At 44.8% G+C, this 16,359-nt stretch overlaps 1 protein-coding gene across 4 annotated transcripts in view; it reads right to left on the reverse strand.

Moving 5' to 3' along the window:
* Positions 1-16,359, reverse strand: part of Slc44a5 (solute carrier family 44 member 5) — a 251,104-nt gene that overhangs the window by 185,609 nt on the left and 49,136 nt on the right. For 2 of the 4 annotated variants that reach the window (XM_085677517.2, XM_085677516.2), the window contains exon 1: positions 5,614-5,930. The exons of 1 other annotated variant lie outside the window; for it this stretch is intronic. In XM_085677517.2, coding sequence (XP_085533643.2) covers positions 5,614-5,644 — 31 coding nt within the window. In that variant the 5' untranslated portion in view covers positions 5,645-5,930. Of the gene's footprint in view, positions 1-5,613; positions 5,931-14,849; positions 14,934-16,359 lie in introns of those variants that run through there. One more of the 4 variants, XM_048453535.3, reaches the window with a different exon arrangement.

The raw sequence follows: 16,359 nt of genomic DNA on the forward strand, positions 1-16,359 counted from the left end.
GGAGGAGGGGCTGAAATGGAAACTTTTATAATTTAATAATAAAATAAATAAATAAATTAATTTAAAAAAAGAGTGTGAAGAAATACATAACATTCTGAACAAATCACTGGTTTTTGAGATCATTGCTGATGTGTGCTTTTTCTATATAATCAAAATTGTCTATAGTCACTTTATAAAATGATGGATTATAGCATGAATAATAAAAGCCTAGAAACAGTTATGTGAGGGCCAGAGAGATGCTAGAGAAACGCCGTAACAGTTGAGAGTACTGGTTGCTCTTACAGAGAGGACTGAAGTTTGACTCCCAGCACCCACAAGGTGGCTCACAACCACCAATAACTCCAGTTCCAGGGGATCCAATGCCCTCTTCTGACCTCTGTGGGCACCAGGCACATACAGGGTGCACGTACATACACGAGACAAAACACTCCACATAAAGTTAAATAAATCCAAAAAATCAATAAAATTATAAATGTACCCTGTAGAAAAAAATATAAGATGACAGTGAAAAATTGTTCACCATAAAATGCAAATACTAACACGGGAAATATGGGCTTTAAAAGTCACAATTTCCACAATTCCCTATTAAATAAACCTTTTGGCAGGAGTCACTGATGAATTTGAAGATCTCTAGGGAAAGATGGTTGTGATATTCGGAAGGTGGTAAGATATTACTTCACCAATCCATGGCTAACTGCAAAGGGGAGCCTCAGGGTCTCTTCTCCCCCACTCAGACAAGCCTGTGTTCCTTCCAGCTGGCCCAGACCCTCAGACCACGCTCCCCTCCCCACCATTGCCTGTGTGAGACCCTCTCCACCTGAAAGCCCCTTTCGTTACTAACCATGAACACATACAAAGGTAAAATGCTCTCTGTTTTTGTTGTCACTTAATTATTTAAGTGTGTGTGTGTGTGTGTGTGTGTGTGTGTGTGTGTGTGCGCGCGTGTGCGTGCGCAGGTATACTGGCCTGTGCATTCATGTGTAGAGACCAGAGATCAGCTTTGGGTGTCTTCCTAAATCACTTCTCTATCTTATTTTTTGAGACAGACTCCCTTTACTAAGCCTGGATGTTACTTGTTCAACTCTATTGAGTGGCCAACAGCCCCTAGGATCCACCTGTCTCTGTCCCAACCCCCAGAACTGAGGTTACAGTGTCATGCCTAGTGTCATGCCCAGTGTTGTGCTTAGTGTGTGACCGGTATGTGCTCAGTGTTGTGCCCAGTGTCATATCCAGTGTGTGCCCAGTGTCATGTCCAGTGTGTGCTCAGTGTCATATCCAGTGTGTGCCCAGTGTCATATCCAGTGTGTGCCCAGTGTCACATCCAGTGTGTGCCCAGTGTCACATCCAGTGTGTGCCCAGTGTCACATCCAGTGTGTGCCCAGTGTCATATCCAGTGTGTGCCCAGTGGCATATCCAGTGTGTGCCCAGTGGCATGCCCAGTGTGTGCCCAGTGTCATATCCAGTGTGTGCCCAGTGTCATATCCAGTGTGTGCCCAGTGGCATGCCCAGTGTGTGCCCAGTGGCATGCCCAGTGTGTGTCCAGTGTCATGTTCAGTGTGTGCCCAGTGTGTGCCCAGCTTTTGAGTCAAGGGATCTAAACTCGGATCTTCGTGTCTGGGCAGCAAGCACTTCATCCCCTAGCCATGGCCCCATCCTTGTTTGGCGTTTGTGGTCCTTGTTACAGTAGGGAGCAGGCATGAGGAGACAGGAAATCAGGCACACATCCCACAGGAGCAGAGCCTTTGTGCAACCGTCAGTGAGGAGTCAACTGTTACTGACTTACAAGAACACAAATTTCACGTGGCTTATGCTAGTGGTTTCCGTGCCTTTTGAGGCTGATGGGGAAAACCTCTATTTTTGCATCCAGTTCAGTTGTTCCTTAAATCTTGTCTTTCACATGCAAACAATTGATGTCACTCAGGAAGACTTAGCCTCTGAGGATTTCCAGGGAGCGAGGTCCTTCCCTCCAAACCTCCATACATGGCAATAAGCGTGTTGACTTATTCATGGGAGAGTGTGTGGATCAGCAGCCGTGTGTTAACTACTTCAGGTACTTCAGCCAGGCCTGCTGCACAGCCTCCTGCTACTGCCTCTTCCTTCCCCTCAGGAGGACATATTGGATTGTATGTGGCACACACACACACACACACACACACACACACACACACACACACACACAAAGACGCATTCAAACAGCCCATAGTTAAGTGACCAATAAATAAAATACCCAAAGCCAGCACAGCCCTTTCACAGTCTTACTCAACCTAAAACTGACCGTGGCTTAGATCAGCACTGATGCCAGAGCAGACACAACTGACCCTGCGGGAGGATTCAGATTCCTCTACTTCTCCACCTACTCATTGGTAAGGGCTTTTCTAGGGAACTATCTTAATTCCTCCGTTTCACATCGATTTCTGTCTTCAGCATGACGGCGCTTTTAGAGAACCCATTTAACTTCCCCGCTCTGAATCCACCTCAGAGCCCTTCTTGTCTGTAGCCAGCCCTCAGGATCCATTAGTGACCTCTCCAGGGTGTTCTGTGAACCCGCTGTAGCGGTGCGCGCGCCATGCTGCGGCCCTTTGGGTTGGCCTCACGTCCAATATTTGTGCCCCTTTCCACCTCTACTCTGACTGCCACTTTCATTCTCTGAACTTCTCACCGAAAGTCCCAGCTTCCTTTCGAGACAGGCATGTGTTCTACATCTTCCTGCCCATGATTCCCGGGGTTTTCTCATGTTGGTCTCTTTCCTAATCCTACCGTCTGGATTCCTGTGTGCAAGCCTCCTAGCTCCGGAAGCGCTGTTTGTCTTCCAGCCGATTTTATTTTTCAGTCTTTCCATCCTGAGAAACAGTAGGGTTTCTGTCTGTCTGTTTCTCTGTCTGTTTTGGCTTTGTTGTTTTTCTCCTACTTCTTTCTAGGGAACCTGACCCTCCCCACCGTTGAGGTGACAAGATCTAGACCCTAAGAATCCTAATCACTTCTCCCTCAATACAAATATTCTTAACAGTAGCAAAATTACAGTTATGGAAGTAGTAACAAAAATAAGTTTATGGTTGGGGTCACCACAGCATGAGGCACTATATTAAAGGGCCAGAGCATTAGGAAGATTGAGAACCCCTGTAGTGAAGGGAATGAACCACTTGGAGTCTCCAGGTTGTTTCTTACCCTCCGTGACAAGGAGCCTTCCCAAAGTACTGCCCCGACGATTCATTTCCAATGGAGCTAAACGCTTTCGGTTCCCTCTTCCCACTAAATGAATCACTCAACAACAGGCATCTGTTGAGCCTTCTTTACAAGAAGCAGATTGAAAGCTTCTGGCCTTCTATAAGCAAGAACCAGATAAACGAGTGAATTGCAGAATGCTAAGCTCAAACACGAGCTGATTTCTTGAGACCTCAGTTGCCTCACCTGCAAAATGAGTATGGGAACAGAGTAGTGGGTTCTTAACCCTCCCGGCATAGCACAGTCCAGAACACAGTCAGCCCCAATAAACCCAAGCTGGACTCTCCATCCCCTGACTGGGGCAGTTCGCCAAGTAACTTTCACTAGATCAGACCAATCATTACCAGTGCCGCCCATATCATCAGTAACGACATCACATGGAAATGTGTTAGGACACAAACTCCAAGCTCACTCAACCCTCTTAATAGAAAAGTTGGGGGTACGACTCAGAATCAGGTCTTGTTGGAGTAGGTCTGTCACTGGGGAGGCAGGCTTTCAGGTCTCATATGTGCTCAAGATACCGCTCAGTGTCACAGTCTTCTTGTCGCTTTCTGACCAAGATGTAGCCAGCACCATATCTTCCTGCAGGCTTCCATGCCCTTCACCACGATGATAACAGACTAAACCTCTAAACTGTAAGCCGCCACCTCAATTAAATGTTTTCCTTTGTAAGAGTGACCTGGTCATGATGTCTTCACAGAAAGTAGAGACCATAACTGAGACAGAAGTTGGTAGCAGGGATCGGGGCATTGCTGTGATAAGACTGACCGTGTGTTTGTTTGGAGGAATTTGGACTTTGGTACTTTGGGTTAGGAAAGCAGCAGAATTCTTTAAGCACCACATAATGGGCCATACTAGTAGAAGCATGGAAGGCAGTGATTCTGGAGTTAAGGATAGATATTAACGAATCAATCCCACACCAGTTATGTTTTAAGGGGTTATTTATTTGGCGGGGGGGTAAAACTTACATACACCATAAACCGTCAGGAAGGGAGCCTAGTCGCTGGAGCAGGAGCTGGGAGCAGCAGCCGAGACCGAGCACCGGAACCAAGAGCCGGAACCAAGAGAGACCTTATCCGGAACTGCTTCTCATTTTAAAAGAGAAATATACCACGCCCCAGTGGGCTGGTATTTCAGCAGCTATTGGCTGACGGAGCGGAAGTCGCTCCCCGCTGCACTATGGGCTCCTGCTTCAATGATTATTGGTTGAGGCAGCGGAAGTTACTCCCACAACAGATAGAAGAAAGGGCTATGGAATTTGCTTCCAGGACAAAAGAAAGTTGCTGAGGCCAAGGATGTGTTGGGGTTGTAGCTGAATGAAGGCCTAGTAGAGATATTATTACATGAAGTTGTGAAGTTGAAGCCTAGATTGCCTTGGAGACATCAAGATGTTGGAGATGCCAGAGCTATGGTATACCTGCTAAGGAAAACTGCAAACAGGGAGTGAAGCCAGCCCGAGAGAAAGAAGTGTGTTACAGTCAACAAAGCTGAACAGTTAGAAATCTGAAGAGTGCTTTGACATCAGACATGGAGATGCAGACTTTGTAGTTTGCCCGGCTGGTTTTCAGTCTTGTTTGGTCCAGTATTTTTTCACTATGCTCCCTTCCCTGCAGTTTGGAATGTTAACGTATATTCTGTGCCTTATATATTGGAAGTATGTTATCTGTATTTTTTTACTTTGATTTTATAGGGGATTACAGTTAAGAGTCTCAGAAGAGACTTTGAAAGTGTACTTTTAATCATTGTCAAGACTAGGGATAGACCATGGGGATTTTGAAGTTGGACTAAATACATTTTTGCATTATGATATGGCTACAAGCCCTTAGGGGCCAGGAAGTAGAATGTGGTAGTTTGAAAGAAAATGGCCCTCAAAGGGAGTGGCACTATTAGGAATTGTGGCCTTGTTGGTAAGTGTGTCATTGTGGGGGAATGCTTTGAGGTCTCATATATGCTCAAGATACTGCCTAGAGTCACAGTCTACTTCCTGTTATCTTCTGATCAAGATTGAGTCAGCACCGTGTCTGCCTGTACACTGCCACACTACCTATCATGATGATAATGGACTAAACCTCTGAAACTGTAAGTTGTCACCTCAATTAAATGTTTTCTTTTTAAGAGTTGTTGTGGTCAACCCTTCAGAGCAGTAGAAACCCTAATTAGAAACTCAGCCTTGACAAGTTTAGGGTGATGACATCATTTGATAGTCAGAGTTGATTAAATTAAACAGTTCAGATATGTGCTCCCTTAGCAGAGTATATGACTGGTAGGATTTCATTTTGCCCAGTACTACCTTCCTCTATCAATAGCCTGTGAGCCGAGCTCACAGAACTGCCTCCCAGGGTTCAGGTCAAATGCTACAGCTTAGCAAAAGGAACTCAGAAAACGTCTTACCTGAGGGGCTGCAGAATGAACTCACACACATGCTGTCTGAGTTCTTTATTCTTCTGGTGGCTCTGATTCTAACTCTGTAACTTCTGTAAGTTCTTTGTTTCAATTCTCGTTCCAATTCTGTAGTTCTAAATCTTTTCTAATTCTGTTTCAGTTCTTCCAGCTTCTCTGTTCACCTAGTTTAAACACTCTTTTTTATGGGAGGCTTGAAGTAATAATAAAAAAAAATGACAAGAGTTACATCCCACTGGTCAAAAGCACATTCCTTTGGGTGGGCAATAAGGGCAGAACCCTCTACCATGCAACATAAAGTTTCAAGGTTTCTGGAGTGTGACTGTGACCAGAGGGCAGGGGCACAGTGCCCAGTGAGATAAGCTTTGGGACACAGCTATTTCGTCAGCTAGACTTGGAAAACCAAGAATTGGCATGACTTTTTAAGCTTCTTTGTGTTAATAACCTTGGTTAGATACCTGACCTTGGGCATAACTGTAAAGATTTTAACTTAAGATCCATTTACAAAAACCTTCAGTCTGGTTTTCACTTGCTCTGAGGTAAAAATGAGCTAGTTGTATGTAGTATGCCTTAGACTGGGGAGAAATTGTTGTTTTCTTATTTAATCTGAGTAAAAGGAACAAGGCAGGCTTTAATATCCTTCAGCCTCATGGGATAATAGATCTAGTTATGAAGCATATCCTATTATATTTTCTATATATCAAAATTATACAGCTTAATGAGAAGTAATCTTCCTGACCATCTACAGATCTATGTGTGCCCAGTAGATGGAATATTTTCACTAAACACACAAGCACTAGAAAAACACCCAAAGCTGTTCTTAGAAAAGAAATGAAGTAACTTATGAGAGAAATTACAGAGACCAACAGTTATCTACAGCCCGTAACCCCACAGCCACGCCAAGTGGGGCTCCCCATCAGAGAACCACTCACCTGATCGGTCAGCCTACTAGACACTGGTTATCACCTGCTGTATACTCCCGTGTGCTCTGACATTCCTCTACCTAAAACTGCAAACACCACTGTCCCACCCCACCCACCCTACCCCATTTCCTCTACTGTTTTGTTCTTCTTCACCACCATTATGGCTAGCATGCTGCACACCTCACTTGTTGCTTTTCTTACAGTCCCCTTCCACTGGAATACAGGCACTATCAGGGGAAACCTCTATGCTTTGCTGAGGGTCATATCCCCAGAGTCTAAGAGAGGATCTGGACGTGAAAACCATCTAAACAAGGCTGATTAGGTTTCTGCTTCCCATTGATTGTTACAAATGGTGCTCGTGTCCTATTTCATGTGTCACTCAAATTCTGTCCCAGGTCTAAAAGGCCCTCTGTCTGACCAACTCATTTTCCTTTGGCCCTGCTCAAGGTCCCCATCATCTTAGATTCCTTGACCCCTTGGGGCTCTAATGACTGTAGACATCTGAATATCTCTCTTACTCACTGCGTATAAGGCACAGCTCAGCTCTGACACCCAACGTGGAATTAGTGGAATGGCCACAATCTAAGGTGTGTGGGAGGAGGTGGCACCCGTGCAGGGGAATGAGCACTGTCAAGGGGTGTGTGGGAGGAGGTGGTGGCACCTGTGCAGGTGGCACCCGTGCAGGGGAATGTGAACTATCAAGGGGTGTGTGGGAGGAGGTGGTGGTACTGGAAACATGTACCACCATGGGAAACAGACCACAAGAGAAGCAGTAGATAAATCTCATCAGCAGTTACTCACAAGGCACCCACATGCTAAATACGGCAAGTTACATTATACAATTTACACCTTGACCAACATCAGCTCAGACTTGCCCATTGATCTCAAAAAGGCTGGGCTTCCTTGCTTTCAAACTTCCAGTCTCCTTAAGGGGAGAAGTCCCTGAGTGGGGAAAATGAGAATATATCATGAAAGCAGCAGCTAGTCGACCCAGAGGCCGTTCAGTTCGCAGGTGGCCAATATTTACTGTCTTTGCGCCATCCCTCCTGCCAACTGAGTCTGTGGGACACTGTCCTATCACTGTCCCTGCTGGCATTCCACAAAGACATGACCAGCCTATCAGACCTGACAGAGACGGGAACACCCAGGGTCAGGCTAGCATAACAGAACCACCTTGTTTCTATAAACAAAGGAAACTGATATGGAGGAATGTGACTTGTGCACACACACACACACACACACAGAGAGAGAGAGAGAGAGAGAGAGAGAGAGAGAGAGAGAGGCAGAACCAACCTCGTGACTCTGTATCCAGGAATGCCAGAAATGCTTGCCCTTAGATTTTAATCCATTTCTAAAATTTGTAATTTAAATTCCCATTCCAATGCAATCACAACAAGAGACAGCAGGCTCTGACAGACGGCCGTCTTATTAATGCTCATAAATACAAGGTTGAAATGAAAAATGACAGCTTTCAGTAGAGTGGCAGACAGGGTTGGTCAGCCTGTTATTTTCTGGTTCAGTTTGTTTACCTAAACTGTCATGACTGGAAAGAGGCAAAACAGAATATTATAACTCCACAGTTCCAGAAAGAGAGGGGGGAAATCATTATTACTAGAAACTGGGCTCAACTCCAGTCCTAAAATACCACATTGTTTTAAAGGTGATTTTTTTTTCTCTCTCAGTAATCACAAAGTGTCCTTCTGATCATGGTTTTACCACTAAATTTAAATTTTAAGAAAGCTCACATTTGAGGGTATCCAAAGAAGAGCTGAGGAGACCAACACCCTTCATCCTGTGAATGAAGACCACGTCATCACCATGAAAACGACACTCACATTTGAGGGTTGTAACTTTCCAGAGCCTCTTTCCAAATCAGCTATACCACAGCCGCCATCACAACAGAGCTGGGACAAGCCTCCCCACGTGCCCCTCGTCAGTCATTGAGTCCACCTTCGTGTTTGTAATTCCACTTCCGGTTTTAGGTGGAAGCGAGCGGCGATGTCACAGGTCCTAGCAGTGAGTCCAGACCTTTCACCGCAGGAGGGCGAGCCCCACTCATCCTTGGACTTAGAGAGTCGCTGCTTTGCTGCAGGCACCGCCACAGGGGCATAGAGGAATGTTGAAAGAACCTGTTAGGTGCCCAGGATCTGCGCTGCGCCTGCTCCGTGGAAGACTGTCCTTCCGGTGGGAGAGAGCCGCAACAGTGTCGATAGACCGATAGACCCGAAACAGACCTACCTACCACACGCTCACCAGCTCGGCGAGCACAGAAGGCTGAGTCAGTTCTCATTTCAACAGCCCAAGATCACAGGGATCACAGGGCTGAGGTAGAAACTACAGCAAAATCAAAGCTTATAGTCAGATCCCAATAAAGGTATTCCGGGCATGACCGTTTAAACAAACACCACAGTCATGGCTTCCAGATAGGTCAGTTCTTCTCAAAGACGGACCTGGAGCCCTCCACTTTCTGGCCAAATGGTTCCCAAACTCAAACTGAATCACTTTTCAGTCAACATGCTGTTGTGAGACTTCTTCCTGGAGGACATATAAACCCCCTCTTCCTGAAGTTTCAACTGCAAACCAAATACAATTGCACCAGAGTTCATTGTGTGAAAGCCATGAGTTTATTTAGAAAGTGGGAGTGAGGTATTGCTGGCAGGAGTCGCGTGACCCCAAAGCAGCATGGATGATGGCTTCCCCAGAGCTGCCTAGATGAAGTCCCTCTTCATTAATTTTTCCTATTCTCCAGACTCTAGCAGCCGCTGAGACCCAGAGGACACATGCAATTATGACAGAAACTAACACAAGTAGCTGGAGGGAGAGCTGGATACTCAGGTGAGGCTCAGGTGGCCCTCTCTGGTCCCTCCTCAGGTGAGGCTCAGGTGGCCCTCTCTGGTCCCTCCTCAGGTGAGGCTCAGGTGGCCCTCTCTGGCCCCTCCTCAGGTGAGGCTCAGGTGGCCCTCTCTAGTCCCCCCTATTCTGAGAAAGCGTCAATGGTCCACGAGCCAGCTGTGATGACCTTCTGCAAGCAGGCATAGCTGAGTCGATGACCATGGTAGCTGTTTTGCCCTGAGGATCAATCATCCCTTATCTATTTTCCGGGTGGGTTGAAAGCATTGTGCTAATCACTGTAGATGTGAGTGTATGAGGAATATTTTCTCTTTAGAATTCTATTTCATGGGAAGAACAGCAATGGAGACTAATAATTATAAGACAATGACAAGATGCAGCTAATGGTCATATGACAGGGCATGGAAGCCCAAAGAAAGAAGCAGTCATATAAGCAAAAATATGGCAGTTTCACACATTCTGGAAAGGACCAGGGTTGGCATAAGTGATTAAAAAATTAAAATCTTATCTAATGGAAATAGAATTCTAAAGAAATAGAAAAGGAAGAATAACAGGTAGGAGAGAAAAGAAATGGATCTAAATCAATTTGTCTGGAGCTGAGGAAAAGGTACTCTAGTCTTTGGCTTCATTGTTGAGGTCCTTGTGTTTGATTTTCATGGGTTTCAGCCTCGAGCCTACCTAAACGTGAATTTCTATTTTGTATAACAGCAGCATTTTGTGAGAGTATGTATGACTGCTGGATCTCTCTCTCTCTCTCTCTCTCTCTCTCTCTCTCTCTCTCTCTCTCTCTCTGTGTGTGTGTGTGTGTATGAGAGAGAGAGAGAGAGAGAGAGAGAGAGAGAGAGAGTTGGCTTAAGTATACAGATACATAGATAAATGTAGATTACGGAAAGATAGCTTCTTGCTTTTGGAAATCCTATTTATAATGCTATTTATAATGACCCCAAAGCAGCATGGATGATGGCTTCCCCAGAGCTGCCTAGATGAAGTCCCTCTTCATTAATTTTTCCTATTCTCCAGACTCTAGCAGCCGCTGAGACCCAGAGGACACATGCAATTATGACAGAAACTAACACAAGTAGCTGGAGGGAGAGCTGGATACTCAGGTGAGGCTCAGGTGGCCCTCTCTGGTCCCTCCTCAGGTGAGGCTCAGGTGGCCCTCTCTGGTCCCTCCTCAGGTGAGGCTCAGGTGGCCCTCTCTGGCCCCTCCTCAGGTGAGGCTCAGGTGGCCCTCTCTAGTCCCCCCTATTCTGAGAAAGCGTCAATGGTCCACGAGCCAGCTGTGATGACCTTCTGCAAGCAGGCATAGCTGAGTCGATGACCATGGTGGCTGTTTTGCCCTGAGGATCAATCATCCCTTATCTATTTTCCGGGTGGGTTGAAAGCATTGTGCTAATCACTGTAGATGTGAGTGTATGAGGAATATTTTCTCTTTAGAATTCTATTTCATGGGAAGAACAGCAATGGAGACTAATAATTATAAGACAATGACAAGATGCAGCTAATGGTCATATGACAGGGCATGGAAGCCCAAAGAAAGAAGCAGTCATATAAGCAAAAATATGGCAGTTTCACACATTCTGGAAAGGACCAGGGTTGGCATAAGTGATTAAAAAATTAAAATCTTATCTAATGGAAATAGAATTCTAAAGAAATAGAAAAGGAAGAATAACAGGTAGGAGAGAAAAGAAATGGATCTAAATCAATTTGTCTGGAGCTGAGGAAAAGGTACTCTAGTCTTTGGCTTCATTGTTGAGGTCCTTGTGTTTGATTTTCATGGGTTTCAGCCTTGAGCCTACCTAAACGTGAATTTCTATTTTGTATAACAGCAGCATTTTGTGAGAGTATGTATGACTGCTGGATCTCTCTCTCTCTCTCTCTCTCTCTCTCTCTCTCTCTCTCTCTCTCTCTCTGTGTGTGTGTGTGTGTATGAGAGAGAGAGAGAGAGAGAGAGAGAGAGAGAGAGAGTTGGCTTAAGTATACAGATACATAGATAAATGTAGATTACGGAAAGATAGCTTCTTGCTTTTGGAAATCCTATTTATAATGCTAATTCTTAACTTTTGCAATAAAACGTCATCTTCCAAGCAATCTCCTAATAGTAAGATCAAATCTGAGTACTTAGCAAAATTAAGATGTTAATACAAATAAATCCTCAGTGTACTCTCAAGACACGCCATAATAACGTTCAACTGAAGACTTGAAGAGAGAACAGCAGCATTTCCATTGGCTGAAGAGAGAACAGCAGCATTTCCATTGGCTGAAGAGAGAACGACAGCGTTTCCATTGGCTGAAGTAGCAAATGCGGGAAAGTGCCTGCTGGAAACCAAATTTAAACGTCTTCTGGCTTTATTGCAAGCACACAGCCTTGGGAACGTAAAATTCACATCAATTTGGGCAAAACTTATTATTCCTCTCTGAAGCAATTGTTGGTGCTAACTGGTTTGTCCAAGCCTCCTCTTCATCACCTCCGACTTTAGCACTTCCTTGTGCCCTGAGACCATAGGCTGCCTGAAATCTCTGTACAAGACCCTGATGTCCTCTCTGGGCTCGCTCCCCACTCACAGGAGCAATTGTGCATTCTAGGATGGCAATTAAACACAATGACCTGCTCTAGGTACTGGGACCACGCTTACCCAGGACCCCTTCTCCCTGACTGTATACAAGACTTGTCCTGGTGGGCATTTATTATACACACCATGCCCTGACAAAATCAAAAGACGTATTCATGATGTCATCATGATCTATCAGCCTACAATGCCATCAAAATCCTAAGTGTGCCTCTATAATATACTTCAGGCACACAGAACGCTCACTCTCCATGCTGGAGATTCACGTATATGCTCACAGGGACTCCTCTATGCGATGAAGCACCCGACTAAGGCAGTTTAAGGAGGAAGGGTGTTGGCTCATGGTTCCAGAGGGACACAGCCCACCCTGGCAGGAGTCAGTAGGAGTGAAAACCTGGCTGGTCACATTTCATTCACACTCGGAAAGCAAAGAGCAAACAACAAACAGGGTCAGTTTAATGCTCGGCCCATTTCTGTCCCGGTTGCAACTCCTAAAGGCTCCATAACCCTCCCAAACAGAACCACCATCTGGGGACCATGTATTTAAACACCTTGGCCTACGGGGGACATTTCTCATTCAAATCACAATAAATATGGATATTTGCCTAGAATTTCTTCTCTGCACACACATACCCCTCTGTCGATTCTGTTTAAATCCCATCCTGGTTTTGATGAGTTTCTCTTAGATCAGTGTCAAGTGTAGCATCACATTCATTCCTCACCAACATTTCCAGCTGACACTTGAGACGCTGGTGGTGCAGCTGGCTGCCCTGCTCTAGTGAGTGTGGAGGCCCTGACCTTTGGTCTGAGACCTTTGTTATAATATGTAGACTTTGCTACAGATTTCAGTCAACATGTTTTATTCCTTTTACATATAAATACTGCTCCCCACAAAAGGAAATTTTTAAAGAGAAAAAGAAAGAGCTAGGAAGGCTCTTAAGGTCAGTAAAAGATCCGTTTCCCAGAATATACAAAGTCCCAAGTTTGATCCCCAGCACCATAATGAAATATCAAATAAGACAAAAGTCTTCATTAAGTAGGTTGAGGAATGACCCAGTCCCAAAGACTATGACTCATAAATGCTAACGAGAAAATCAGGGAACGACTTCAAGTCAAAAGGCGTGTAAAGTACTTGACCTTCATCAGGAGCTAACAGAAGCAGTCATTAGGGAGAAGTCATTTTTTCTCTTGTTTAAGCAGATGCTACAATGAAAATAAAAGATTTGTTCACGATGGTGAAAGTTATGCCGTCTTTTATATTATTAAATACTGAAGAAGAGGGGTGAGCACTGAATATACAAGGCCGAGACAGATGTCCAGTTACAGTCATGTCCTGAGTCCAGAGCTCTGACTGCGTGCTGGCTTTGCCATGGAAGGAAGTCTTTTTCTCAAGGTTAAACGGGGTAGTACTGTGCTGTGTTTTTAGGCCTCATAAGCTGATCTAAACTATAATAATCTCTTAGACATTGGTAACGCACTTTTATTAATAAGTTATTTATTTGCATTTTATATGCATTGGTATTTTGCTTACATGTATATCTCTGTGCATGTGTTGGATCCCCTGGAACGGGGGTTACAGATGATTGTGAACTGCCATACGGGTGCTAAGACTCAAACATGGGGTCCTTTAGGAGAGCAGCCAGTTGCTCTTAACTGCTGAGACATCTCTTCAGCCCAGTAACCCACGGCTAAAGTGTGTGAGTACTAATGAAAACTGGCATTCACTGAGCACATACATAGGACTCATCGTGCGCTGTTACAATCATCATTGCTTCAGCCTATGAGACAATGATTACGATCCTTCCCTGATGAGCAAGTCATTTTAAAACACTAAAATAATCGTCTCTGAGCATGCTAACAATATTCATCTACTCTTAAAAACGGCCCTGTGAATTGTTCATTCAACTTAGAGTCAACAGCATCCACACACGGTAGACATAGTTTTTGTCCCAGGGTCCCCTACGATACATGGCCAGGATGAGAAGCAAATCATTGACACCCACACAGCACAAGGACTCTGCGGTCTTCAAGAGCACGCATGGATCACCCACACTCATGTACTCTTTTTTTTAAGAGGCTTGCTAGACAAACTTTTAGATCTTATTTTTAATAACACTGTGCATCATTTTAATAAGCTCAGCCAGAAACCAAAGCTGCTCTCAGTTTTAGGCCATACATTAAGTTCTTTACACTTTCATTCCTATATAAGCCAGAGTTTCCATAGCACGGGACAGGTTTCTGTTCAGGAACGGCATTGACCCCTGGAGAAAGCTACGTTCACTTTCTTACCATCTGAGTGGTGTCTCAAAACTCAAAGACCAAGTAGGACGAGGGTAATGATGGACAGGTATGGTCCGTGCCTGCAAGGGATTTAGCATCTAATCCTGGAGAGAGAAACAGTTTGAACTGGGAAAATGTTGGAGCCATATGTTCTCTCCTAAAAAAAAAAAAAAACAGCTTTTGGAGCATGGGGCATCTCTAAGGAGCACACATGAGCATGAGGAAGGTGGCTAAAACAAGAACCTGACAGCAAAATGCAAAAAGAGGAGATTCTGGTTTCAGCACTAACAGCTGGGGGGGGGGGGGGGCAACAGTGAGTGGTTTCAGGAGGGTACAGCCCACCAGGGGACATTCCTTCAGTTGCTGCTTGTCTATTCCCAGGAGCCACTGCAGTGAGCCCCCGTTGGAGGAGGGAAGACATCCTCATGCTGTCATGGGGTAGCAGGCAGGAAAGGCAGAGCCATTCCAGACGTTTGGGGGTCTCTCCAAGTGACACCAGGGTGCATACTCACGGTTCCACTTGTCCTCAGGTAACACTGAACTAAGACAAATATTTAACACAAAGGTTCGGAGCGAGAGAGGCTTCACTGGAGTGGGTGATTACCTGAGTCACTCATTAAGGTATGAGGCTGTCTCTTCAGAAGGCCTGAACTGAATCACCGCACACTTGAGTCGCTTAGAAAGGAGTCTGCGATAAAAACAAGTATGGAAATGGTTATCAAACGCCAGTGAGTGTCACTCGAGAAACGACATCTTAGGAAGACACCCGTCACCTCCTCTGACGTGCCTATGCCGAAAGCCCGGAGAACTCACAAAGAAAATACTGGGCATCGCCTGTCTTTGCAGGAGCAGCTTCTTTATATTGTGGAGCTGATACGTCAGTGCCAGGCCACAGAGCCCATCCCAGCCCTCTCAGGTCTCACACATGAGTGCGCCCCCAACCTTTGCATTTCCCTGCCTTCCACCCCCACACACACTTTGTCTGGTACTGCCACGAATTTTAAGTCATGCTTGCATGCTGATTAACACATTCACTGGAGTGGACGGCATTTGCTTTTGATTTTACTAATTTTTTTTTTTTTTGGTGCTTGTGTTTCCTTCAAATCTATGAGGAAGGTTTTTTCTATTTTAATTGTCATATACTAATTATATAAAATGTGAGTTTATGATTTTTACTTGCATGTAGGTTGTGGAACCAGTGCTGACATTTTGGCTCTTTTACCGTTCAGCACTTTTTTTTTGTATATATCTTTTAGCTTTCTATTTTGACATAATTTCTGAAAAGCTACAAAAGAAGCACGGTTTCCACCTGATACTCTTTGCCAGTTCTCACCAGCAACATTCTAGCACCTTCCATAACACAGGGTTGCTATCCAGAGTGCCTGTGCGTGTTCTTAGAGAGCTGCAAGCTGTCTTATCAGCTGCCTTCCACACTTAGCACGACAGCATCAACAATTCTACCATTTTATTGTTCAGAACAGTGGGGGTCAGCACGCTGCTCTTGCAGAAGACCCAAGTGCAGTTCCAAGCACCAAATGTGGCCGCTCACAGCCTTCTATAACACTTACTCGGGATCTACTGCCCTCTTCTGGCTTCCACAGGCACTACGCCCTCAAGCACATCATAGAGACACACAAATATACACATAATTACAAGTAAAATAAGTTCAGTGCACACGGCACTTACCCATTCCCATGCTATTGGATACTAAGACGATCGCAAGGGTTTTGTTGTTGTTGTCAAAACATCCATTCCTAACCTTTATGAAACCTGGTTTCATAGCCCAGAAACGGCCTCACATTTAAATTACTGCTTTACTTGCTGTTGAAGGTGAATGCTGTCGTGCTTAAACACGGTTTTTACTCCATTTTCTGTGGGCTTATTCGAACACGGTACATACAAGCTTGTATAAACAAACCATGCACAGCCAGACTACTGGACTTTAAAGTCAAAACGATAATTGGTGTTTGATATTTGCCTTGGACTGTTTTGCTAGCATTTTATTAATACAAACCAATTATGGCAATTAAAAACTAAAATATCTCTTCTTTAGTAGTAATTCATAAATCGTAAGATGTCTCTGTGGAAAATATCACTCCTCTCCTTCACTCGCC

Source organism: Myodes glareolus, chromosome 17 (assembly GCF_982192425.1).
Source record: "Myodes glareolus chromosome 17, mMyoGla1.1, whole genome shotgun sequence".
In the NCBI taxonomy this organism is placed as follows: domain Eukaryota; kingdom Metazoa; phylum Chordata; class Mammalia; order Rodentia; family Cricetidae; genus Myodes; species Myodes glareolus.